The following is a 25,269-nucleotide window of genomic DNA, read 5'->3' as shown; positions in this document are numbered from 1 at the left end:
TCGAGTTAATCTAGCAGTGACCTCAGGGCCCCCGCCCTGTACAGCGATTGTACGTTCCAGGTTTCAATAAACACATCAATTTTTCATTTTCGTTTGCCTTTAACAGTACAATGTCGTCGTCCATAAATACGTCCAGCATCTTTGCTCTGAGGTTTCTGCACAAGAATTTTTTTTTACAGGAAGGGGTTCATAGCTGCTTGACCAACCCCCAACTTGGAGGGCCAGGATTTGTATGAGGTTTACTCCTTTAGGGAAGCTGGCTTCACTGCGCCTATAGAGCCCTTCCTGCCCTATGTTGTGGGACACACTTTGGCTCCTTTGTCAAGACCACTCCAGCTACCACGGGGCCCCAACCTTTTCAGCACTTTTTCCCTTCCATGCTGCATGTCTGTTCTCTTGCTATCCCTTTTCCCCTCCCTTGGGGAACATGTCTGGGGTATTAGTGGAAACGTTCTGCATTGTGTTGCTGACCTGTGAACAGTCTCGACTTTCTTTTTGGCTCCTTTTTTCCTTTCTTTGTTTCCCTTCTCCTCTCATTCCTCCGCTTTGGCATTTGAGGAACCTCTTTTTTCTTCTTCCTCCCTGTGCGCACCTGAAGGCCAGCCCGCACGTCTGATGCATAAAAGGTGACTGTATAACACGTAATTCCTAGCCCTGGGTCAACAGGTGGGGTTCGCATGTACCCCCTGGTACAGCCCAGGCCCAGGGAGGGGTGATTGTCTGAGCTGTGACCTTTGCAGATTGCCCATTGGTCCCTTCATCAGGTGGTGTTCGGGAGGTGTGAAAAATCACCTAAGGTGGGTGCGCCCCCTTGTGTAGGGGGCCCCCAATTGGAAGGAGTGCACCATCGGAGATGCGCGCACCATCTGAGGTGCTGGCAATCATGGGGGATTTCCTCGCGATGAGTCACTCGTCCTCTCCATCGGCATTGACAAAACGAAAACGTAATCAGGCTACTGATTTGAAGACCCTTCCCGCTGCACCGCTGTTCCTTGCGGTATCACATACTGAAGATGGTCAGTCCTTTGCCACAGTCAGTCCGTTTATTATTCAGAAAGGTGTTGATGCCATTGCTGGCCCTGTGAAATCCTGCTCCCATTAACGGAATGGCACTTTGATTTTGGAGACGGCTTCTGATGATCGAGCACTACTACTACTTGCTGCGTCGCTTCTCCACGGCTACCCTGTTCGTGTCGAGGCACATAGAACTTCGAATTCTTCCCATGGTGTAATTTACACCAGGCTGCTTTAGGGTCTAACCGAGGCTGAAATACAATCTTACCTCTCTGATCAGGGTGTCATTGCCGTTCATCGTGTCATGACAAAGGTCGATTACTCCTTGTGCCCACCTGCACTCTTTTTCCTCACCTTTGATAGGATGGTGCTGCTATCCAAGATTACAGTAGGCTACGAAATCATCATACTCTGGCCGTACATTCCGACATTCCGAATCAGATGCGCTGTTACCAGTCTCATTGGTTCAATCACACTAGAACATCATGTCCACACTCCGGCCAAATGCGTAATATTTGGCAGGGGTGCACACGAGGGCAAATGTCTGCCTCCTCCCTGCTGTATCAACTGCAAGGGAAGCCACGTCATTTCATCCCGGGATTGTCCCGTGTATCTAGATGAGTGGGCTGTTCAAGAGATTCGGGTAAAGGAAAAAGTGCCTTACCCAGTAGCTCGCAAGTTACTGGCTAGCCGAAAACCCTGTGTTCTCCCATCTGGCACTTATAGTTCAGTTATTATTACGCCTCACTCCATGAAGGTCAAGCAACACCGTCCCCCCGTCCCCCTGTGCAACAAACTGTCAAGCTCTCGCCTCAAGAGGTGAAGTTACCCACTACGCAATCGGCAGGCAGGAAAGGCCAGAGGGAGTAGTCCCAAGACGACTTCCTCTCTCTCTCCAGCCAACCAACACCCAAGTCTTCCCCTAAGCAGAAGGACTCAAAGAAGTCCACTAAAGACAAACAGTCTTCCCCCTTCACCAACTTGAAGATTCCGCTTAACAGTGTCGCCATGTTGTTGCTTAGCCCAGCCAGCCTTTGTCTCACCAGTGGACACCACCAACCATTTTTCGGTGTTGGGCTCCACTGACCGACTGCACAAGCACGCCGATGCTTGTCTGGACCCCATAGAGCAGAATCCTTCTGCATCTGTGCCCTGTTGTAGTGGCTCTCCACCGGCTGTCCCTCGGCGGACACTGAGTTGACACCCCTACATCTCTTCCTCCTCATGACTGTCCTCCAATGGTACTTTCGCGGCCTTCAGTCCCACCAAGAGGATTTACGGCTGCTTCTAGCATCGCAGCACCTCTTGTAGTTTGTCGTCAGGAAACGAAATTGCGCCCTCAACATGCTTTGAGGTTCCACATTGCTTACCGATTCATTTTGACCTTCCCCCTGAGGTCGACATCCCATATCATGGGAGCGTCATGCTGCTTATACGGGATGACCTTCATAGTCAGTCCATCTCCCTGACTACCCATCTTCAAGCTGTTGCCATTCGCCTCTTCCTTCCCCTCCTGACTTTCTCCCTCTGTACCTCCGTCCTTCGATGTCACCAGGGCCATCTTCATTCAGCTTCTTGGGCAGCTACCTCCACCATTTTTGCTACTTGGTGACTTTAGTGCACATCATCCCCTTTGGGGTTCTCCCAGGACCTGCCAGAGAGGTGCCCTCTTGGCCGACATTCTTAACCAACTCAACCTCTTCTGCCTTAACACTGGTGCACCCACTTTCCTTTCTGACTTGTCGCACACCTTTTCCCATTTGGACCTATCCTTTTGCACTGCCCAGCATGCCCATTGTTCTTTCTGACACGTAGCGATCATTTCCTGTGTGCTCTCCATCTGCTGACTCCAACCCCATCCACATGAATGCCCAAATGGCAGCTTACTAAGACTGACTGGCGGCTTTACTCCTCTCTGGTGACCTTTGCAGAACAAGATTTCCTCAGTTGTGATGACCAGGTGGACCATCTCACAAACGTTATCCTTACTGCTGCTGAGCGTTCCATTCCTCGCACTTCCTCTTTACCACGTTGTGTCCCAGTCTCTTGGTGGACTGAGGCATGCCGTGATGCTCTTCATGTTTTTAACCACCGCCCTACGCTGGAAAACTGCATTCATTATAAACAGATGCGTGCAAAGTGTCGTCGAGTTCTTCGGGATAGCAAAAGTTGGATTTCGATCACTAGTTCTTTTAACAGTTCCACACCTTCCTTTGTTGTGTGGGCAAACCTCTGACAGCTCTCTGGCTCCAAGATCCATTCTCCCATTTCCGGCCAATGTCAGCGTGGATCCTGTTGCTATCTCCAATACCTTGGGCTGTCATTTTGCTGAAGTTTCGAGCTCTTCCCACTATCATCTTGCCTTTATCCATAGGAAATGAGTGGAGGAGGCTCAGGCGATACCCTTCTCTTATCCGAATCGTGAGTTCTACAATGTTGCCTTCACTATGAGGGAGCTAGGTCATGCTCTCAGTTCATCCCAGTCCTCTGCCGCAGGGCCAGATGCTATCCACATTCAGATGTTGCAGCACATCTCTTTTACGGGCAAGCACTTTCTGCCTAACACATACAACTGCATCTGGGCTGAGGGCACATTTCCTGGGTGCTGGTGTGAAGCCAAGGTCATAACCATACCTAAACACGGTAAGGATAAAAGCCTTCCTTCTAGCTACTGCCCCATCTCTCTTATGAGCTGTGTTTGCAAGGTGATGGAACGTATGATTCATGCCCAGCTGGTGTGGTGGCTTGAATCTCGCCATTTACTCACGAATGCGCAGTGTGGATTTTGTGTGCGGCATTGACCATCTCGTTACTTTGTCCACCCGTGTTGTGAATGGTTTTCTGCGGAAATCCCAGAATGTGGCTGTGTTTTTCGACATGGAGAAGGCCTATGACACCTGCTGGAGAACTGGTATCCTCCGTACTCTTTACACTTGGGGCTTCTGTGGGCCCCTGCCCACCTTTCTTTGGGCATTTTTACAAGACCAAGTTTTCAAGGTGTGTGTGTGGGTTCTGCTTTGTCTGACATCTTTATTCAGGAAAATAGTGTGCCTCAGGATTTCGTCCTGAGCGTCATCTTCTTTGCTATTGCCATTAACCCTATCATGGCCTGTCTCCCGCCGGGCGTCTCCTGCTCCCTTTTTGTCGATGATTTTGCCATCTGTTGCGGTTATCCCTGGACCTGCCTCACTGAGCGGTGTCTTCACCATTGTCTTGATCGTCTTCACTCCTGGAGCATCGCCAACGGCTTTCGCTTTTTCAATGACAAAACCTTCAGTATGAATTTCTGGTGGCACAAATGGTTTCTCCCACCATCTCTACATCTTGGGCCTGTTGCCCCTCCATTCATTGACACTACAAAATTCTTGGGTCTCATGCTCAATAGCAAACACTCTTGGTCCTCCCATGTCTCTTACCTGGCAGCCTGCTGTACACAGTCCCTCAGTGTCCTCCGTGTCCTCAATGGTACTTCGTGGGGTGCCGACGAACCACCCTCGTCCGTTTGTACCAGTCCCTTGTCTGTTCGAAACTCGACTATGGGTGCTTTGTTTATGTACCTGCATGCCCATATCTTTTACGCTGTTTCAACACTATCCATCATTGTGGCGTCCATTTGGCTACGGGTACCTTTTACACCAGCCTGGTTGAGAGTCTGTAAGCTAGAGCTGCTGAGCCACCACTGTCCTACTGCCGTGACTTCCTCTTCAGCAGGTATGCCTCCTTCTTTAATGATTCCTTAGATAGTCAGCATGGGGCTTGTCCCTCTTCCCTGTTACCTCCTGGCATCTGCTTTCACCACTTGCTACGGCAGCTTAACTTCAAGCTACCTGCAACTTTCCCTGTGGGTGTGAACCCTTCACTACCTTGGCTTCGTGAAGTGGTCCATGTTAACCGTGGCCTTCATTTGCTTCCTAAGGACACTACTCTAGCCTCGATCTATCGCCTCCTGTTTCACTACATTCGCATGGAACTTAGCAATAGTACCTTTGTATAACTGATGACTTTCGGACTGACCGTGGGGTCGGGTGTGCATTCGTCATTGGCACCCGTGTCTTTCGCTATTGGCTTCCGGCCCACTCCTCAGTCTTTACAGCCGAGCTTTTTGCCTTTTAACAGGCCACGGAGTACATCTGGCGACACAGCCTTCCCAATAGTGTCCTCTGCTCAAACTCACTCAGCACCCTCCAAATTGTTTGTGCTCTGTGCACTGTTCATCCCTTGATGGAGCCAATGTCACATTTCTGTGGGTCCGTGGTCATGTCGGTCTGCCAGGAAACGAGGCTGCTGATGTTGCTGCCAAGGCTGCAGTCTTACCTCAGCCCGCGAGTACCTATATTCCGTCCAGTGATATCTGCATTGCCATCTGTCAGGCGGTGGTGTCCCTTTGTCTTTGCCAATGGTTCTCCCTTCACAGGAATATGCTTCAGCCTATTAAGCCTCTTCCGGCACCTCGGACGACCTTCTCTCGGCCCTCCTGCTGGGAGGAGATTATTTTAACTCGGCTGCGTATTGGGCACTGCCTTTTTAGCCATTATCATTTGCTCAATAGTGCTGCGCCACCACTTTGTACGCATTGTGCCCAAATTTTAACTGTCCACCACTACCTGCAGGAATGACCTTTTTTAACTAATTTACGTTCCATCTTGGGTTTGCCATCTGATTTATCAGCTGTTTTAGCAAATGATGCGTGGGCTGTCTCCCATGTTTTACTTTTTGTCCAGCAAAGCAATATGGTGAAGACCATTTAATTTTTAGTTTTGGAGCTCATTTTTTTAAAGCCCTTTTTCCACCTGTGTTGTTTAGATGTCTCCTATTCTTTCCATTGGGACTGACATATAGTCGTTTCCCTTGTCTGTGTGTTTGCGTTCTATAGTTTTGACTTGGGCGCATATGACGTCAGTTGTTTTTTGCACCCTAAAACAAAACAAATAAGACCCTGCCAGTAGCTATGCTAATGCTGACACAACTCTTGGCTTCATCAGAGCACGCACTCTCTCCCACTCGGCACAAGGTGCCTTTGATAAGGTGGTGTCCCCTGTGAAGGACAGTTTTCTTTTCCACTTAACAAAATATTTGCATCTGTACCTCTAATGGCGTGCATATTTTCCTTATCTTGTTCTGCCCTCCTCATGATCTAAGCATTTTTTTTACCCACACAGCAGAGTCATAATATTTTGACTGGTAAGTGCATTTGATATTTTTCATAAAGTGAGTTCAGAATTATAAAATATATTGTTTCATCAGGAACAGCTTATGTTGTTCAGATTCAGTGACTGTAAAATGTGATCTTTAAATGTGTACTAGGTGGGAGCAGCAGCAAAATTCGTAGCTTGCGCAATCCATCATCCAAAATGTCAAAGTCTGAGGTAGACGTGCGTGGCCGCTTGCAGTTATCTGACCCTCCAGAGGTGCTGAGAGACAAGGTGCGGAAGGCAGTCACAGATTGCACCTCAGCCGTAACATTTGAGCCAGAATCTCGTCTCGGTGTGGCCAACCTCATAGTGATGCACAGCCTGTCATCAGGAAAGTCTCCAGAAGAAATTTGCTTAGCAGCTCAAGGACTTGATACTGGAAGGTAAGCAGAGGGCACACTCTGGTGCAATACATGGAGAAAAGCTCATATAATATGAACTGTAATAAGGTTAAAACAAAAGAGATGACAGTTGTATGGACCATTAAGTCTTGTGATAATTTTTTGGTCTCATGACAGTGACTGATTTCGATTACTGGGTGTTTGATTGATCAGAATTGCAAAGATAATGTATCTTTTGATGTTACAGCAAGCATAAGCAATAATGGCTCCACAGTTTACAAAATATAAAAGATCAGAGAAAGGAATGACAGCTCAGTTATACCGTCGAAGTCACTTCATCTTTGCATAGCTGTTACAACCTACAAACATTTGAGCCTTGGTCCCTCTCAACAATATTTACTCCCCCTATGCAGTGTCTAGTTTCTAAAAATTGTCAGTGCCAGAATGAACCTTTTCAATGATACAAACCCTCCATCCCAGTCATAAAAATCGCAAGTTTCGATCTTTGAATGCTTGTGACAAAATCTATGACAAATCATTTTTTACAAAATACTAATCTGGAATTCAGATTTTTAAGCATAATTTCTTATAATCAAAACAATGAAACCATAAGATTTAACATAAAGGCAATATGTACCACACACAACTTCAGAACAAAGCTTAGCTTATCTAGGTTATACTGCAAATCTGAGGTTGCTGACAGTTCTAAATAGTCGGTCGACACCAAGGTTATTGATATGTGCCAATCACAACTTCGGAACGATGAAGCTCAACTTATCTTGGATGAGTTCTCTCTCTCTCTCTCTCTCTCTCTCTCTCTCTCTCTCTCTCTCTCTCACACACACACACACACACACACACACACACACTCACTCACTCACACTCAGAGAGAGATTAACTATACCTTCATGTCGTAGAATGAGTACCATCAACTTCTTTTAGTCAGTTTGTGCTGTAGTGCTATTTCCTCTCTGTTAGATTCAATACATCTTGATTCATTATTTAGTACACCCATCTAATCTTCTGCACTCTTCTGTAACACTGCATTTCAAAAGGTTCTGTTCTCTTGTTGTCCGAACTGGGCACTTTCCATGTTTCACTTCCATATGATGGTACACTCCAGGCACAATCTTTTGAAAAGATTTCCAAATTTTATATTTATATTTGACATTGATATATTTCTGTTCATTAGACATTTAGCATCTAATTTCCTAATCCAGTTGCTCTAGCATCACCTAGCTAAATTCAGCTACAACCCATTGCTGTAGATTTTATTTTGTTTGTCTCATTAACAATTTTTAAGATGTAATTCATTCTATTAAGCTTATTTTTCTCATGTCCTTCGATGTCCCTGGAAAAATTAAATTCCATCGGCAAATGCTGAAGTTCCTTTTTTTCCTTTCTGAAAATTAATTCCTTTTCCACATTACTCCTTGATTTCATTTACTGCTGGCTCTTTATACAAATTAAATAACAATTAGATCAGGTACTAATGTGCCTCACTCCTTTCTGAACCATTCCTTCCCTTTCATGTCTTTTGAATCCTAGAACAGCAGTCTGGTTTCTGTATAATTTGTAGATAACATTTTACTCATTTTATTTTAACTCTAATAACATCAGTATTAAAGAGTGTATTCCCATCAACATGCCAAGAGGTAGAATGAATTTTCACTCTGCAGCAGTATGACAATGTCAAAAACCTTTACAAAATCTAGAGGTGCTATAAATCATAGTTTCTTTTTCTTTAACCAATCTTTTATTTAAGTTGTGTTCTTGTTATTGCTGTGTGTGTTTCTACATTTCTTCTGAACCCAAAGTATTCTTCCCGCAGGTCTACTTCAGCCTGTTGTTGCAACCATGTCTTAAGCTAATGGTTCAGTCACCTATATCATATATCTTGGATACCAGTGTGGCAGTTTTGTTGTCATTGGTTCACCCACTGAACTTAATTGTTCATTTCATTCACTTACATTTCATGTTTTGTGTATCCTGCCGTATGATGAAAGAGAGCTTTCATGGATGTTGAACAAGTGAAATTATGAATTAACAGAGAGAAGCAACCATTGCAGACTATTTCTACAAAGATACAAACAATTACTAGTGCTAAATACTCACATCGATAACTGTGGGTATTTCTTCTAGGTTAATGTACTAGAAGGAAAAAACTACTAATAGTCCAGAGGGAATGTTGTTTACTCCAGGTGTGTTATTTCAGTTTAGGTTTCTCAGTGTTCTGTTAAATTTTCGCGTTGTCACACTACCCCTCTCCCTCCCCTTCTCCACGAAGTCTTCATCCAGTTCTTATCTTTCCGTAACATTATCTTCAAAGTTGTTCTCCCTTTGTGTAGCACTTCTATATATTCCTTCCAGTGTACCATTCTTTGTGCTTAATACTGGCTTACCATATGAGATATGCATACAGGCGCTTTTCTTTTCTACAAAATTACTTTAATTTTCCCTTATGCCATTATTACCTCTAGTCATTTATACTTCACCACTTTGCTCATCTGTCACTCATTTTTTAGCATGTGATATTCCTTGTGCCTGAATTATTTTTTTCTTATTTGTTTTCTTCTTCCATTAACTTTATTATCTTACGTATTGCAAATGATTTCTGCATGGTCTTAGCTTTTCTTCTACCACCTTCACCACCTTTCATCTCTGGAAGCTACCTATCCATCTTCTATTGTATTCCTTTAATTTGTACCAGTTAGTCACTCTCTGATGCTTCCTTTGAGACATATGCATGATTGGGAACTATAGAATATGTCTCTACAAGTATAAATGGAGATGTAAATTTGTTCCCCCAAGAATATGTAGGGTGTGGTTGTTATGCTGATTGGTTCTACTTCTTAGTAACCTATGTATCCATGCATGTCAAAGAAGGGAAAAATTTAGTCATTTCATAAATTGTCAAGAAAATGATGTATTTAGAAAAAGAAATCATTTTTGTTTTTGGTACAGTAACTGTAACTCTGACTTTCAAAATGAACATGTTATAAATATGAAACAAGTTCACCATTATTGTGATGTAGTTTGGCAGCACTGTAGTAATGTTATGTAAGGCACTGATGAAGTTAGTTGTATTCCACCAACATTTTGCACCTTAAATGTGTGTTATAGTATATTTAGAAATTAAAAAGAGACTGAAATCACATTTTGCATGGAAACAATATTTTTTTACTGTTGTCAGGTACAAAATGGTAGTCGCTGATGCAATAATAAACAAACTTCAACCCATTCGTGAAAAGATCCTGTATTACATGTCCAGACAAAATGAATTAATAGAAATCCTGGAAGAAGGGTCACAGAAAGCTGCAGCTATAGCTGAAGTGACATGGAATGAAGTAAGAAGTAAAATTGGTATTAAAATTTCATAATATCACTGGAAGTTGTGGCATGGTGCATAAATGTAGACTTCTTTGAAGTGTAACAGTAAAAAATGAATGCTAAGAATTGATAGTGAAAGGATCATATTTCCAAAAGTATGAGGATTCTTTGTCGAGGAAATTCACCTCTCCCCATATACTAATTCTACCTTAATTACTAAATTTAAGTAAATATCAGTTTTTAAACTTTGTACATTTATTGCCTTTGTGTTTAAGCTCTCAAGTTTTCAAAGTGTATTACACTTTTACCTATTAATGTTTTGCAAATTATGTACTATCAGATGTATGTAAAATTACCTGTACCAGCAGGAAAAGACGTATTGCTACATAAATAAAATTTTTTGCCACAGTAAAGCTACTTTCCTCTGAAGTAAATCCTCTGATTTTCCTCTGTTAATCATATTTTCTTACGCATATATTTTTTGTAGTGAGATAGTAGACTTCAGAGCTAATTGGATACTGTTGGGACTTCATAGTGATTTGTAACAAAAAATGAGAATGAAAGATCTTGAATTAAATGAAAACAATGGTATAAGCAAACATGATGTTTATTATTAAATTGAGGAAGCAAAAGATAAAGAAAATAGAAGTGTAATAATGTTGCTCAGATGTGAAATTCATGTTTTCTAGAGGGCAAAGATGTAGCACTCACAAAGCATTATTTTCCTTTCCTTCCCTTCCCTTGGGAAACATGTCTGGGATGGTTTGGAAATGTGTTCTGCATATCCAGTAGCTGATACCAGAACAGCCTCTTCATTGTTCTTCACTACTTTTTTCTTTCTTCATTCCCTTTATCTTATCCTACCTCCCCTTTGGCATTAGAGATTCCTCTTTTTCTTCTTCCATACTGTGCACTCGTGAAGGCCAGCCCACACATCTGACATGTAATGCATAATTCCCAGCCCCACTTTGACTGGTAGGGTTCGCACGTTCGCCCTGGTATAGAACAGCCCCAGGGATGGATGATTGTCTGAGCTGCTACCTTCCTAAATTGCCAATTGGTCGCTCTGTCAGGTGTGACTTGAGGTGTGAACAATCATCTAAGGCAGGTGCGCCTCTTCTGGTGGTGGAGGGGGGGGGGGGGGGGGGGAATAGCATGCCATTGGAGATGCTGGCAATTGTGGGGGATCTTCTCGCAGTGAGCCAATCATTATCTTTCAATCAATGTATACCAAATGTAAACAGAAAGAGGCTAATGATTCAAAGAAACTGGGCACCAAAGACTGCGCAGTTGAGTGCCCCACAAACCAAACATCATCATTCAAAGAAACTTCCCAGATTCACCACAGTTGCTTGTGGTTTGACGTACTGAACACGGTCAGTCTTTTGCTGCGATAAATCCGTTTATTATTCAGAAAGGTGTTACAATTGCTGGCCCTGCTCTCGTTTACGAAATGACACTTTGCTTTTGGAGATTACTTCTGATTTTCAAGAACAAAAACTGCTTGCAACTTCGCTTTTACAGATATCCTGTTCATGTCGAGGCCCATCAAACACTTAATTCTTCCCGTGGTGGTATTTGCACTAGACTGCTCTATGGGCTGCCTGAGGCAAACATACCTCTTTGATCAGGATGTCATTGTAGTCCATCAGGTGATGAAAAAGAGATGCATCCTTAGTGCCCACATGCACTCTGTCTCATTTTTGATAAAATGGTGTTTCCGTCAAAGATCAAAGCAGGCTATGAAGTTATCACAGTCGGACCATACACTCCAAACCCGATGTGCGACTACCAGTGTCATTATAACCACACTTGAATGTCCTGTTGACACCCGGCCAAATGTGTAAACCGGTGGTAGGGATGCCCACGAGGGCGAATGTCTGCCTCGCCGCTGTATCAACTGCAGTAACGACAATGCTGCCTCCTCCCGAGATTGTCCTATGTATCTCAGTGAGTGGGCTGTCCAGAAGATCCAGGTGAAGGAAAAAATGCCTTACCCGGTCACTTCTAAGTTGTTGGCTAGTCAGAAACCCTGCATTCTGCCATTGGCACTTACAGTACTGTTCTTGCTGCATCTTTCTCCATGAAGGACATGGCCACACAATCATGCAATCTCAAATTCAGCACTGTGGTTGTGAAATTGTCCAATGTTATGGTACCACCTCTGTCTCCTCGTCCAGCTGTGCAACAAGCCACCAAACTTTCACCTTGTGGGGTGAAGTCACCTTCTACACAACCATCAGGCTGGAAAGGACAGAAGGAATACTCCCATTAAGACTTCCTATGTCCCTCCAGCTAACAAACATCTCAGTCTTCCTCTGCCAACTGGAAAGGCTCCAAGAAGTCAAACGGTCTTCTCCTTCGCTGACTGAGTTCCTCTTCAATGGTGTCGCCACATGATACCCTTGGATGGCCAACCTCCTTCTGCCCTGAACTCTGCAGACAGACAGAAAGAGAATGCTGATGCTTCTGTAGACCTCATGGAGCAGGGTCATCCAACCTCTATGCCATGTAGCTGTGAGTCTTCGAAGGCTGCCACTCGGCAGCTGTCGAGATGACACCCCTTCATTTTTTCCCTCCTCCCCTTTCCTCATTATGACACTCTTGCAATGGAACGTTCGCAGCCTTCGATCCCACAAAGAGGACTTACGGCTGCTCAGAGAATCGCAGTGTCCACTTGTTCTCTACCTCACGACCACTTAGCGCCCTCACATTGTAGTGTCACAAGTTTGTTCCGAGTGAACATTTGTTTTAGGATAGCTAGCCAGCTGCATGTAACTTCAGGGGCTAACATCTACTGGCCTAACTAGGAGACACACACGCGCTTCTGTCACTACCTGCCATGTGAAAGCTATCAAAGGTCTCTTACTGGACGCGTACATTCACCACCTATAAATGATATTATTCAATCATTTTCAAAATCGGTACACTACCTTTTGACATTGAGGAGAAGATTGTATTCAAATTTCAGAGATAGAAAAAAAAATAGCTAAAAAAGTAAAAAACCGACACTTAGGAAACTAAATTCAAATAGGAAATATAATAGTTGATCTTTTGGTATAACTGGAAAACATAAGCAGAACTCTCAGTGTGCAGAATTAATTAATTGAGATTTTCGTATTAAAACTTTGATTTTTATATTACGAAAACAAAAAATAATTAGACACAATTATTATTGGTGTCTAATATTGTTGTGGGAGTATATGTGAGTGAATGATAGTGTGGGACATTCATCAAATTTTCATGTTGCTTTATATACAGTCTTAAGTAACCTGCAAAAGTTACGCAAGCCTGTCGTGGGGAAAATGTTCATAGGGAATTTACCCACTTTGCTGATGACGCATGTCTAGGTGTGATTGCTATTGTTTCAGGAAGTCAGCCGGAGTAAAATCTATATCTAAAAGCACATTTTCAGAATTATTCTCGTTTAGTTTTCGTTTATTAAACATTAGTTTAATATTTGTATGTCAGAATGATGCAAATGCGTCTGTGTATAAGGATTGGTTCAGACCAGTTTTGGCACAAGTATGATCATGAGCGAGCATTCTGATTGGCAGTCAGTATGATGAGCCAATCAGAATTGAGATGGTTCCCGCTCATTACCTGATAGTTTACTAGGAATGAGGCTGCAGGAGGAGAGTCTCTTGCTAGCTTTGAACATGGACGGTCATGTTACTAGTGTGAGTCAAAATAATGTGTAAAATGAAGGAATATTGAGTTCCTAGCGTTTGATATGTGACGTGACGAACACTGATGTAGTTATGGACAGTTTGTGAAGTGTGGGAGTTTTAGAACTGTATTGTTGGGATGATATTCGCGTGTGAAAATTTGCCCTCCATAGTATCCACGTGCCGTGTTTCAGTATTCAACCACTGAGCATTTTTTGGTGAGCAGTTTCTTTCTTTTAGAAATCCACAAGAAGAACTGAATGTAATAACTCTAATTAATGGTGAAATTAATGACTGTGAAAATGTTGTTTAATTCGGGTCAGATTTCTGGCTACTGTGCGTGCGAGTTGTGACCGGGAGGGTAATAGTTTAAATGTGGTCCGAATAGTACAGTTTCTTTGGTTATATGGACAAAATAAACCTTGTGTGTCGAAATTTTGGACATTATTTTCCAAAAGCTAATCCATTTTCTTACTGCCCGATAAATTTTTTAATGACAGTTTTTCTACACAACTTTATTTCATTTCTGGAGTTGCACGGCCTCAGTAATAGTAGATGATTTTTTTTATCAATGCTGCTTTTACGTCATCTTGTAAGTATCTATGTTGCCGAGTGAAGGGACATCAAGCAGACGCCATTCTGAGGTAGGTGAATTTCTAGTTTGCAGCCTGCACACACAGAAGTCATTTTCAAACCGCGCCGCTACATTTCTTCCCAGTCCACTTTCTTTCCCCCAGAGGATGGCATCCCATCTTATGGAGGAGTCACTTTGCTCATCCAGGATGACGTTTGTAGTCAACCTATCTCCTTGACAACCCAGCTTCAAGCAGTTGCAGTCTGCATTTTTCTCCCAACTTGACCTTTTCCTTTTGTATTATTTACATCCCCTCGTCATTCGGTGTCACCAAGACAAACTTCCTCCAGCTTATTGAGCAACTCCTCCATCCCTTCCTGCTGCTCGATGACTTTACTGCACAGTCCCCTTTTGGTCTTACCCAGAACCTGTCAGAGAGGTGCCCTCTTGGCTTATCTCAATCACCTTAACCTCATCTGCCTTAACACGGGAGCACCCGCATTCCTTTCCAACTCTGCTCACACCTGTTCCTACTTGCACCTCTCCTTCTGCACTGACCAGCTTGCCCGTCATCTCCAGTGGTTTGTTCTCTCTGAAATGTACTTGAGCAACCAGTTCCTGTGTGCAATCTGATTGCTGACTCCTACCCCACCTATGTGCACTCCCAAATGGTGGCTTTCTGAGGCCAACTGGAGGCTTTACTCCTTCAACGAACATCATTTCCCTAGTTGTGATGACCAGGTAAAATATTTTACAGAATGTTAAGTTCCTCGCACTTCCTCTTTGCTGCGCCGTTATCAGTGTTCCTTGGTGGACTGGGGCATGCTGCGATGAAATTTGCACGCAGAGAAGTGCTCTCTGCGTTTTTAACCATCATCCTCTGATGGCCAATGGCATTTGTTACAAACAGCTGTGTGTACAGTGTCATCGAGTTCTTTGGGATAGCAGAAAAGCTAGCTGGAGTTCCTTCATTAGTTCTTTCAACAGTTCCACACCATCTTCTGTCGTGTGGGCCACAATCTCCGGTGGCTATCTGGGACCAAGATCCATTCTCCAATTTCCAGCTTGACAGTAGCAGATTATGATATAGTGGACCAACACTTTGGGACCACTATTTTGTGGAGATTTGTAGCTCCACCCTCGGTCACCATGCCTTCCCCCGTTGGAAATGAATGGAGGAGACTCATCTGATACCCTTCTCTTCTCAGAATCGTGAGTGCTACAACACCGCCGCTACTCTGAGGAAGGTAGATCATTCCGATCCTCCACCCCAGGGCCGGACAGTGTTCACATTCCGATATTGCAGAACCTCTCTCTTGCGGGCAGCCATTTTCTCACTCATATATACAATTGCGTGTGGACAGAGGGCGTGTTTCCCAGATGCTGGTGTGAAGCCATTGTCATACTCATACCTAAGCCTGACAATAACGAACACCTTCCTTCTAGTTATCACCCCATTTCTCTCACCAGCTGTGTTTGCAAGATGACTTAATGTATGATTCATGCCTGGCTGGTATGGTGGCTCGAGTCTCACAATTTACTAACCACTGCACAGTGTGAATTTCGAGCACGCCGTTCTGCAGTTGACCATCTAGTCACTCTGTTACACGTCACAAATGGTTTTCTGTGGAGATACCAGACTGTTGCCATGTTTTTCAATTTGGAGAAAGCCTACGACACCTGATGGAGAGCTCATATCCTCCATACTCTGTACACTTGGAGCTTCCGTGGCCACATGCCCCATTTCCTTCAGGGATTCTTAAGACTGAGTTTTCAAGGTACATAATGGGTTCTGCTTTGTTGGACGCATTTATCCAGGAAAATGGTGTGCCTTAGAGTTCCGTCATCCTCTGGTGTCACTAGTAACCCTATTATGGCCTGCCTCCTGCTGGCCATCTCCGGCTCCCTCTTCATTGAGGACTTTGTCATCTATTGCATTCTCCATGGAGTTATCTCTTTGAGTGGTGTTTTCAGCAATGTTACTCTGGAGCATTGACAGTGGGTTTCACTTTTCCACTGATAAAACCATTTGTACGAATTTCTGGTGGTGCAGTTGGTTTTTTTCACCATCTTTTCATCTTGGACTTGTTGCTCTTCTGTTCGTAAAAACTACGAAATTCCTGGGTCTCATGCTCGATAAGAAACTGTCTTCCCACGTGTCTTACCTGGCTGCTCGCTATATGTAGTCCCTCAGTGGTACTTCCTGGGGAGAGGATTGGACCACCCTCCCCCATTTGTATCAGTCCCCTGTCCATTCTAAACTAGACTACGGGTGTTTCGTTTATGCATCTGCATGTCTGTCCCTCTTACACCATCTCAATACTATCCATTTTGCCACTGCTGCCCTTTGCACTAGTCCGGTTGAGAGTGTGTATGCTGAAGCTGCCAAAACTACCACTGTCAGCTTTCTGCTTGGCAAATACGTGTGGCTTTTGTCTGCTATGCCTGGCCACATATCCTACATCCCCTTCTCTAATGACTCCTTTGATTGCCAGTATGTAGCATCTCTCTTTCCTGTTACATCTTTGAGTCCACTCTCAGCTCTTGCTCCAGCAGCTTAACTTCAAGCTACCTGCCACTTTCCCAATGGATGCGAACCGTTCACCACCTTTGCTTCGTGTGGCGGCCTGTGTTCACCTTGGCCTTCATTTGCTTCCTAAAGACATTACGCCAGCCTTGTTCTATCGCCATAGTTTCATAACCTTCGCAATAGTATCTTTGTGTACACTGATGACTCTCAGACTGACCGTGATGTTGGGTATTCGTTTGTCATTGGCACTGACGTTTTTCTGTATTGGCTTCTGGAACACTGTTCAGTATTTACAGCAGAGCTTGTCCTTTATCAGGCTGCGCAGTACATACGGCAACACAGGCTTTTCAATTGTCATCAGCTCCGACTTTCTCAATGCCCTTCAGAGCTTCAGTGTGCTGTACACCATCCATCCCTTAGTGCAATAGGAACAGGAAAGCTGTCACTTGCTCACTCTTGGTGGAGCCATTGTGATATTTACGTGGGTTCCTGGTCACATTGGTCTGACAGGAAATGAGGCAGCTGACGCTGCTGCTGAGGCTGCAATCCTCATACCTCGGCCCACTGATTCTTCCACCACATCGTCTGTCAGCAGGTGGTGTCACTTGGGCATCACCACTGGTCCTCCCTTCGTGTGAACAATCTCTGGGGAATTAAGCCTCTCCCAGCAGCTTTGATGACCAGCCAAAATGCAGCCCCACTGTGAAAGCTGTTCTCAAAACACGGGATGAGCTGGTTGACGTTTGTAAGCAGCTGGAAATCACTTTCACTACTGTCAAACTATTGGCAGCTACTGTGAATTGGTGTGTTGGAAGAGCTCCTGAAAGTTGTGTACTTGTGATACCTTTACCAGAGAGACCTCAAGTACTATCCTTGTCTCCTGTGCAGAAAGTACTGGATCTGTCATTACTCATCCACTGCAACTGGTGTGTTAGTGCTAGATGTAGGTGCACTGTACAGTGTGGATGGAGACCAGGGAGGATTCAGTTCGTTGTACTGATCCCCCTAACCAACAAGTTTGAGGTGCTGTCTTTCACTGAAACAATCTGAACCAGTGGGAACAAGATGCAACAAACTACAGATTGAGGGTCACGTTGGAACAAATTCCTGTCATCTGGGCTCTGAGGCCATTCCAGCAACTGGCAGAGACGGTTGGGAAGACTAGCCTTGCACATGGGGTTCTAATGAAGCTCAAAATTTGCAGCATTGTCCCCAGAACAACTGATGGGGGCCCTATGGTTCCGAGTCTAGTGGAAGGACTGAACCAGAGACTGTATGTTCTGTGACAAGCTAGGCTCCAACTTCCAGGGCTTGCGCCATAGGGTTGAAAACTATAGTGTCCCCTTAAATAGGTAAAGTGTGCACTACACATCAGACACTGCTACTCTGGTAGCTGACTGTTTGTGGGGTGCACACAAGGTTTTTTAGATTAAGCGACCCTCCATCTAATCCAGATAACGATAGCTGTAGAAAACCCAGAAAAATCAGTGTAAAATCGAAAGAAATGCCTCCTACGGGTGAGAGTATTGAAATCCTACTGGTAAACTGCCAAAGCATTCACTACAAATTGGCAGTTTGAAGTGTTCATGAAAATCAGTGAAGCTCACAGCATACTATGTACAGAAAGCTGGCTGAAACTGGAAATTGATAGCAATGAGATTTCTTGGGGAAAATTTAAGTGTATATTGAAAGGATAGGCACCTGGGAAATTGAAGTTGTGTATTTGTTGAAGTAGATAAGAAACTAGAATCCATTGAGATAGAAACTGAAGTTGCATGTGAGATTGTTCGGGCAAGACTCCCGATCAGGGCGGGAGACTTCTATCGCTCACCAGACTCTTCTCCTGATATAACCGAAAACTTCAGTTCACTTGTAAGTTCCCCAATCATACTGTAATCATCAGTGGTGACTTCAATCCTCCAACAATTGGGAAAATTACAGTTTTGTTAGTGGTGGGCATGATAAAGACATGGGGGTGAAACATTACTAAATGCATTCTTTGGAACACATAGTTAGGAACCTCATTCATGACGGAAATATATTGGATCTAATGGCAAAAAATATACCTGATGTGTCTGAAGATCTCCACATCCAAACAGGTATCAGCGAACATCACGCAGTTACGGCAACAGTGATTGAAAACAAGAAGATATGTATGTTCATTAAAAGTGTTGTCATAAGTCAATGAGAAACTTGAAAGTAATGCTGGGAGGAAACCTGTGGCACAGTCACTAAAGAAAAACACACACCAGAAGAATATTGTCAAATGAAAAGGCCTTTAGCAGCACCAAAGTTACTGTGCAGTCCATAGCGAATGACACAGGAACTGAAATTGAGGACAGGAAAGCAAAAGAGGAAATGCTTGACTCCATTATCAAATGTTTCTTTGCAAAGGGAAAGCAGGAGAATTGCCTAATCAAGACCCTGTACCATTGAAAAGATGAATGAAAAATGTATTGTTAGATGTGTTGAGAAACAGCTGAAATTCAACAAAGCTCCAGGTCCCAATGGGATCCCTGTCAGATTCTATACTGAATTTGCAGCTGAGTTAGCCCCTCTTCTAAGTATAATTTAAAGTAGATCGACACAGATCACACCAAAAAAGGACAGCAAGTGTGACAAAACTGTCCAATATCCTTGACATAGATTTGTTGTAGAATCTTGGAACATATTCTGAGCTAAAACCTAATGAGGTATCTTGAACAGAATGACCACCTCAATGCCAACCAACATGGATTTCAAAAAGTCAATCATATAAAACTCACTTTTCTCACATGACGTACTGAAAGCTTTTGATCAAGACAATCAGTAGGTGCAGTATTTCTTGACTGCTGAAAAGTGTTTGACTATGTACCGTACCTATGCTTATTGTTGAAAGTATGATCATATGGGGTATCAAGTGAAATTTGTGACTGGATTGAGGACTTTTTGTGGGGAGGACACAACATGTTATCTTATAATCATATTGTGGTGCACTTCTTGTCGTCTCCGTGCTTGCTAAGAAAATGGGATGAGAAGTTCTGCCTTATGTAAGACACCTTTTTTCTTTTTGTTTCAGCCATACATGTTTCAGCACTTTTGTGCTATCGTCAGTGGGTTCTATTTTTATTTTTATCTGTAAATTTGTTGTTAACATATTAACATTTGCGTCGTTTACAAAATTATGTAAAGGTTGCATTAATAACTTAATTGGTGAAAAGTAACATACCTTACACGATGTTATTGTCGTCTTGTTTTGGTAGCTGTTTTGCTATGCAATATACAACTTGTCATCTGCAAACAGCAAAACGTAATTTATTTTCTGTTTGTTATGCATTTACGAACGGAAATAAGACTTTCTGTAACTTACCGTTTTGAAGTTGTGGTATGTTTTCCTGTGTTGCTGGCGAAGTAAATAGGCTTACTTCTTTGCCTGTGTTCGCATGGCAATGGAGTTTTCCGATTACTCAAAACATAGGCGGAGTTTTCGCTGGCATTACGTGTTGTGGCTGTGTGGCGTTCATTTGTTTCATAGTGTGTTCTGCTGGGTGAGGCGCACGAGTTTGAATTGTATTTGGTGTTAGTGATGTGTGGTTTATGTGGGTTTGCGTCTGTGTGATGAGTACTGGGGCAGAGAGAGAGAGAGAGAGAGAGAGAGAGGATTTGTGTGTGTGTGTGTGTGTGTGTGTGTGTGTGTGTGTGTGTGTGTGTGTTGCACAGTGCTGTGTATTCATTGAGTACTTTCTTTCCTTGGGCTATTGATTTTTGGATGTGGTAGTTTTCTTCTATAGTTAATTTTTGGTCTAGGCTGCTGCTAGTTTTTAGGATGTGAAGGTCAGTTTCAATGTTTGTTGGGTGGTGGTTGTGGGTGACCAGGTGGTCTGCAAATGTTGAGTGTGTGCTTTTGCTTTTCAGTGCTCTTAGGTGTTCATTATATCTGGTTCTGAAGGTCCTGCATGACTCTGAATATTGACTTATACAGATTGCATTTAGAACTAGCTAATCACATAACATACCCACCATTTTTACCCACCAATCCCACCACCAATACAACAAACACACCTTTCACAAAAGAGTGATTAATCTAACAGACATAAAAGTATCTGAACAAGGAAGCAGCCTACTTGAAAAGGGTCCCAAACATAACATTAACACAATGGTGTCACACAGGACAGTAGAAAATATCGTAACAGAAACTGAAATCATCATAAAGCAACAAGAAAAACTGAACACACCTGAATTCAATGCAAACCTAACAAGAGAACGAGTTGCTGAGAAAATAAGAAACATAATCAAAGAGAACAAAACCTCCATAAAAGAAAACACTAGGAGTCCTGAAGAAACAGCCTACAGAAAACTAAAGAATAAATTAACACAAGAAAATCTGACAAAGGTAATTCAATAGTAGTCATAAACGAACAGGGATATGTTCACAAAACATTAGAATTCATCCAAAGCAACAACAACACAGAATTAACAAGTGACCCTACAAACCCGATACCAAAGTAAGGTACAGAAAACCCTGAGAAACATAGAAACAATTTTCAGAGAAAAACAGATAATAAAAATGATACAGAAAAATCCCAAGGCCACCACCCTAAAATCGTTGCCTAAAGTTCACAAACCCGGAATACCCATACGTCCATTAATAAACTTCACCAAAGCACCAACATACCACTTAGCCAAACACACACACACACTGCTACAGACAATATACAAATACACTGACAACAGAAGTCTAAAGAACTCAAGTGAATTAATAGAAAAAATAAAAAATGAAAACATACCAAACACAGCAACATTGGTTTCATTTGATATACTTTCAATGTACACACACATCCCAACAGAATAAACGATCAACATAATAGAAAGAAACCTCCAACTGCAAGGAAACATACCCACAACAAACATACAAGAAATATTAGCCATACTCAGGCTCATCACAGAACAGAACTACTTCACATTCAACAACAGATTTTACTCTCAACAAGATTAACTACCCATGGGATCCCCAATCAGTGGCCTCCTAGCTGACCTTTTCCTCAACCAGATAGAAAAACAAATCTTTGACAAAATAGTAATACCAAAACAGTACAAAATAATATATTGTCACAGATACGTAGATGACATAATTTGCTTAATAGATGAACCACTGTCTCGAATAAAAGAACTTCATGATAACATGAACTCCATCCACCCACAAATACAATTCACCATAGAAACACAAACAGATGAAAAACTTAATTTCTTAGATCTCACTATACACAAGAGAAACAACAAACATGAATTCACAATCTACAGAAAATCCACACTCAACAGCAACATTATTCATAACCAATCCAATCACCCCATAATCCACAAAGAAGCCAGCTTCAGATATTTACTTCACAGGCTGAACAAAATACCCATGAATAAGCTCGGATCTGAGCACTATGGGACTTAACTGCTGCGGTCATCAGTCCCCTAGAACTTAAACTACTTAAACCTATCTAACCTAAGGACATCACACACATCCATGCCTGAGGCAGGATTCGAACCTGCGACCATAGCGGTCACGCGGTTCCAGACTGAAGCGCCTTTAACCGCATGGCCACACCGGCCGGCTATGAATAAGCATGACTACACACAAGAACTGAACACAATAAAACAAATTGCACAGGAGAATGGATATGACACAAAGAGAGTAGACAAAATAAACCACAAAATACAAAAACAAACAGCACATAACCATGAAACACACACACACACACACACACACAAACACAAATCAACACACAACAAATCAGCAGACAGTAAGCAACAAATGGCACATAATGACTTAAAACAAAAAAGTCACACACAGGGTAGGTAATATACTAAAGAAACAAGGACTCAACATAGCATACAGAACCAATAATACAATACAGAGCAGACTCTGAAGAATTACCACCAACACTGACAAATACAGCCAAGCCGGCATCTACCAACTTACTTGCAACTGCTGTCAATCTGTATATGTGGGGCCAAACATGCAGGACCTTCAGAACCAGATATAATGAACACCTCAGAGCACTGAAAAGCAATAGCACACACTCAACATTTGCAGACCACCTGGTACCACACAACTACCACCTAACAAACATTGAAACTGACCTTCACATCCTAAAAACTAGCAGCAGCCTATACCAAAAATTAACTATAGAAGAAAACTACCACATCCAAAAATCAATAGCCCAAGGAAAGAAAGTACTCAATGAGTACACATCACTGTGCAACAAAACTCTCTTCGCCACAATAGAAGAACTATACAAGTAACACACACACACACACACACACACACACAAATCCTCTCTCTCTCTCTTTTTTTCTTTCTTTCTTTCTTTCTCTCTCTCTCTCTGCCCCAGTACTCATCACACAGACGCAAACCCACATAAACCACACACCAGTAACACCAAATACAATTCAAACCCTCGCACCTCACCCAGCAGAACACGCTACGAAACAAATGAACGCCACACAGCCACAACACCTAATGGCAACGAAAACTCCGCCTATGTTTTGAGTAATCGGAAAAACTGCATTGCCACGCGAACACAGGCAAAGAAGTAAGCCTATTTACTTCGCCAGCAACACAGGAAAACATACCACAACTTCAAAACTGTAAGTTACAGAAAGAAAACGTGATACAGTCTTATTTCCGTTCGTAAATGCATAACAAACAGAAAATAAATTAAGTTTTGCTGTTTGCAAATGACAAGTTGTAAATTGTGTAGCAAAACCAAGAGGACAATAACATCATGTAAGGTATGTTACTTTTCGCCAATTAAGTTATAAATGCAACCTTTACATAATTTTGTAAACGACGCAAATGTTAATATGTTAACAACAAATTTACAGTTAAAAATAAAAATAGAACCCACTGACGATAGCACAAAAGTGCTGAAACATGTATGGGTGAAACAAAAAGAAAAAAGGTGTCTTGCATAAGGCGGAACTTCTCATCCCATGTTATCTTAGATGGAGAGTCATTGTCAGCTGTAGAAGTAACTTCAGATGTGCCTCAGGGAAGTGTTTTGGGACCCTCACTGCTCATTTTGTATATTTATGACCTTGCAGACAATATTAACAGTAAAATAAAGCTTTTGCAAATGGTGCAGTTATCTATAATTAAGCACTATCTGAAAGAAAATGCATAAATATTGAGTTGTCTTGATAAGATTTAAAAGTGGTACAGAGATTGGCAATTTGCTTTAAATGTTCAGAAATGTAAAATTTTGCACTTCACAAAACTCTCATCTAAGTAACACTTCGTTGGGATATGAAATGGAATGATCACATAGGTTCAGTTGTGGGTAAAGCAGGTGGTAGACTTTGGTTTATTGATAGAATACTGGTGAAGTGCAATCCATCTACAAAGATTTCTTACAACTGGATTTAGAACATTGCTCAAAGAGTGTGGGACCCATACCAGATAGGACTAACAGGGTATATTTAACACACAAACAAGTGGTCAGTTTTTTTTTTTATCTGTGGGAGTGTGTCACAGATACTGAAGGAAAAACTGGAAGACTAAGATCAGGGTTGGCAAAGTTTCCCCATGTGAAGTTCCATATTTCCAAACGAATTTTAGCATTTTTCTCTGACAAATTTTGAGATCTCAAAGGTGAGTTGAGACGTAAGTTGACAATTTGTCTTTGCAGCTATGGTTCAACAAACAATAGTGCCAATGAGGAAATAGCCAAAAAAACTTGCAAGCAGATGGTGTTTCCCGATGTGAGCAAAAATCTTAAGTACTAACATCAACAGCTTTTGTTATGAATTGTTTTTAGATGGAGAGAGCAAGCCAAATGGTATGTGTGTGTTTCATGAAGACCACTGACATTTTATTTTGATAAAACAAAACATTTGTTGACAAAAATACGATTTTCCTTGTAGTCTCAAGACATTTAAAATACCTTCACTGATTTCATTAATAACTTCAGGAAAAAGTAGGCTTCTTGAAAGAAGTGTTTAAGGGAGGGAAGACTTGTGTAAACCAACACTAAGCGACCACCAATAAAATGTTGGTTCTACTATGTTCATTGTCGTTTATTACCCACTGTGTTGTATCATATTTTACAGGTATTGTGATTTTTGTTTCAAGAAATATGTGAGTACATAGTGTGCAAACTGCCAGTGACTGGATTTTCTTCTTGTCGTCCATACTTTCTAAAATATGAACTACTTCTGAAGTGGCAAAATGAATTAGAATAAATAAAATGTCTATAAAACACCACAATGTACTTGGGGCGAGACAGTTGCAATTCCTGAAATCCATGGCCTCTGGCCTGCTGAGGAGCATGACAGTCCTGGGTCCATGAATAAACTATGAAAATCCAGTGCATTATGCCACACACAGACCCAGCCTGCGGGCAGATCGGTGAGACTACATCCGGCGGGCAGGGCCCGCACATTAGTGGGAACTGAATAGCTTCAGATCAGCAGGCTCGATCCATTACAAATGCCCTTAGATGAGATTAGATTAATACTAGTTCCATGGATCATGAATACGATATTTCGTAATGATGTGGAACGAGTCGAATTTTCCAATACATGACATAATTAGGTTAATTTAACAACATACTGAAGTTAATATAACAACTTTATTTTTTGTGGTTTTTTT

At 42.3% G+C, this 25,269-nt stretch overlaps 1 protein-coding gene across 1 annotated transcript in view; it reads left to right on the top strand.

The window, feature by feature from the left end:
• Nucleotides 1-10,278, top strand: part of LOC126419925 (tryptophan--tRNA ligase, mitochondrial) — a 61,090-nt gene extending 50,812 nt beyond the window's left edge. Inside the window, exons 6-7 of the mRNA XM_050087214.1 lie at nt 6,319-6,589; nt 9,741-10,278. Coding sequence (XP_049943171.1) covers nt 6,319-6,589; nt 9,741-9,927 — 458 coding nt within the window. The 3' untranslated portion in view covers nt 9,928-10,278. The remainder of the gene's footprint in view (nt 1-6,318; nt 6,590-9,740) is intronic.
• The last annotated feature ends 14,991 nt before the right edge of the window (nt 10,279-25,269 follow it).

The sequence above is a fragment of the Schistocerca serialis genome, chromosome 9, assembly GCF_023864345.2.
Source record: "Schistocerca serialis cubense isolate TAMUIC-IGC-003099 chromosome 9, iqSchSeri2.2, whole genome shotgun sequence".
NCBI classification, from domain to species: domain Eukaryota; kingdom Metazoa; phylum Arthropoda; class Insecta; order Orthoptera; family Acrididae; genus Schistocerca; species Schistocerca serialis.
This window is presented reverse-complemented; position numbering and strand designations above follow the sequence as displayed.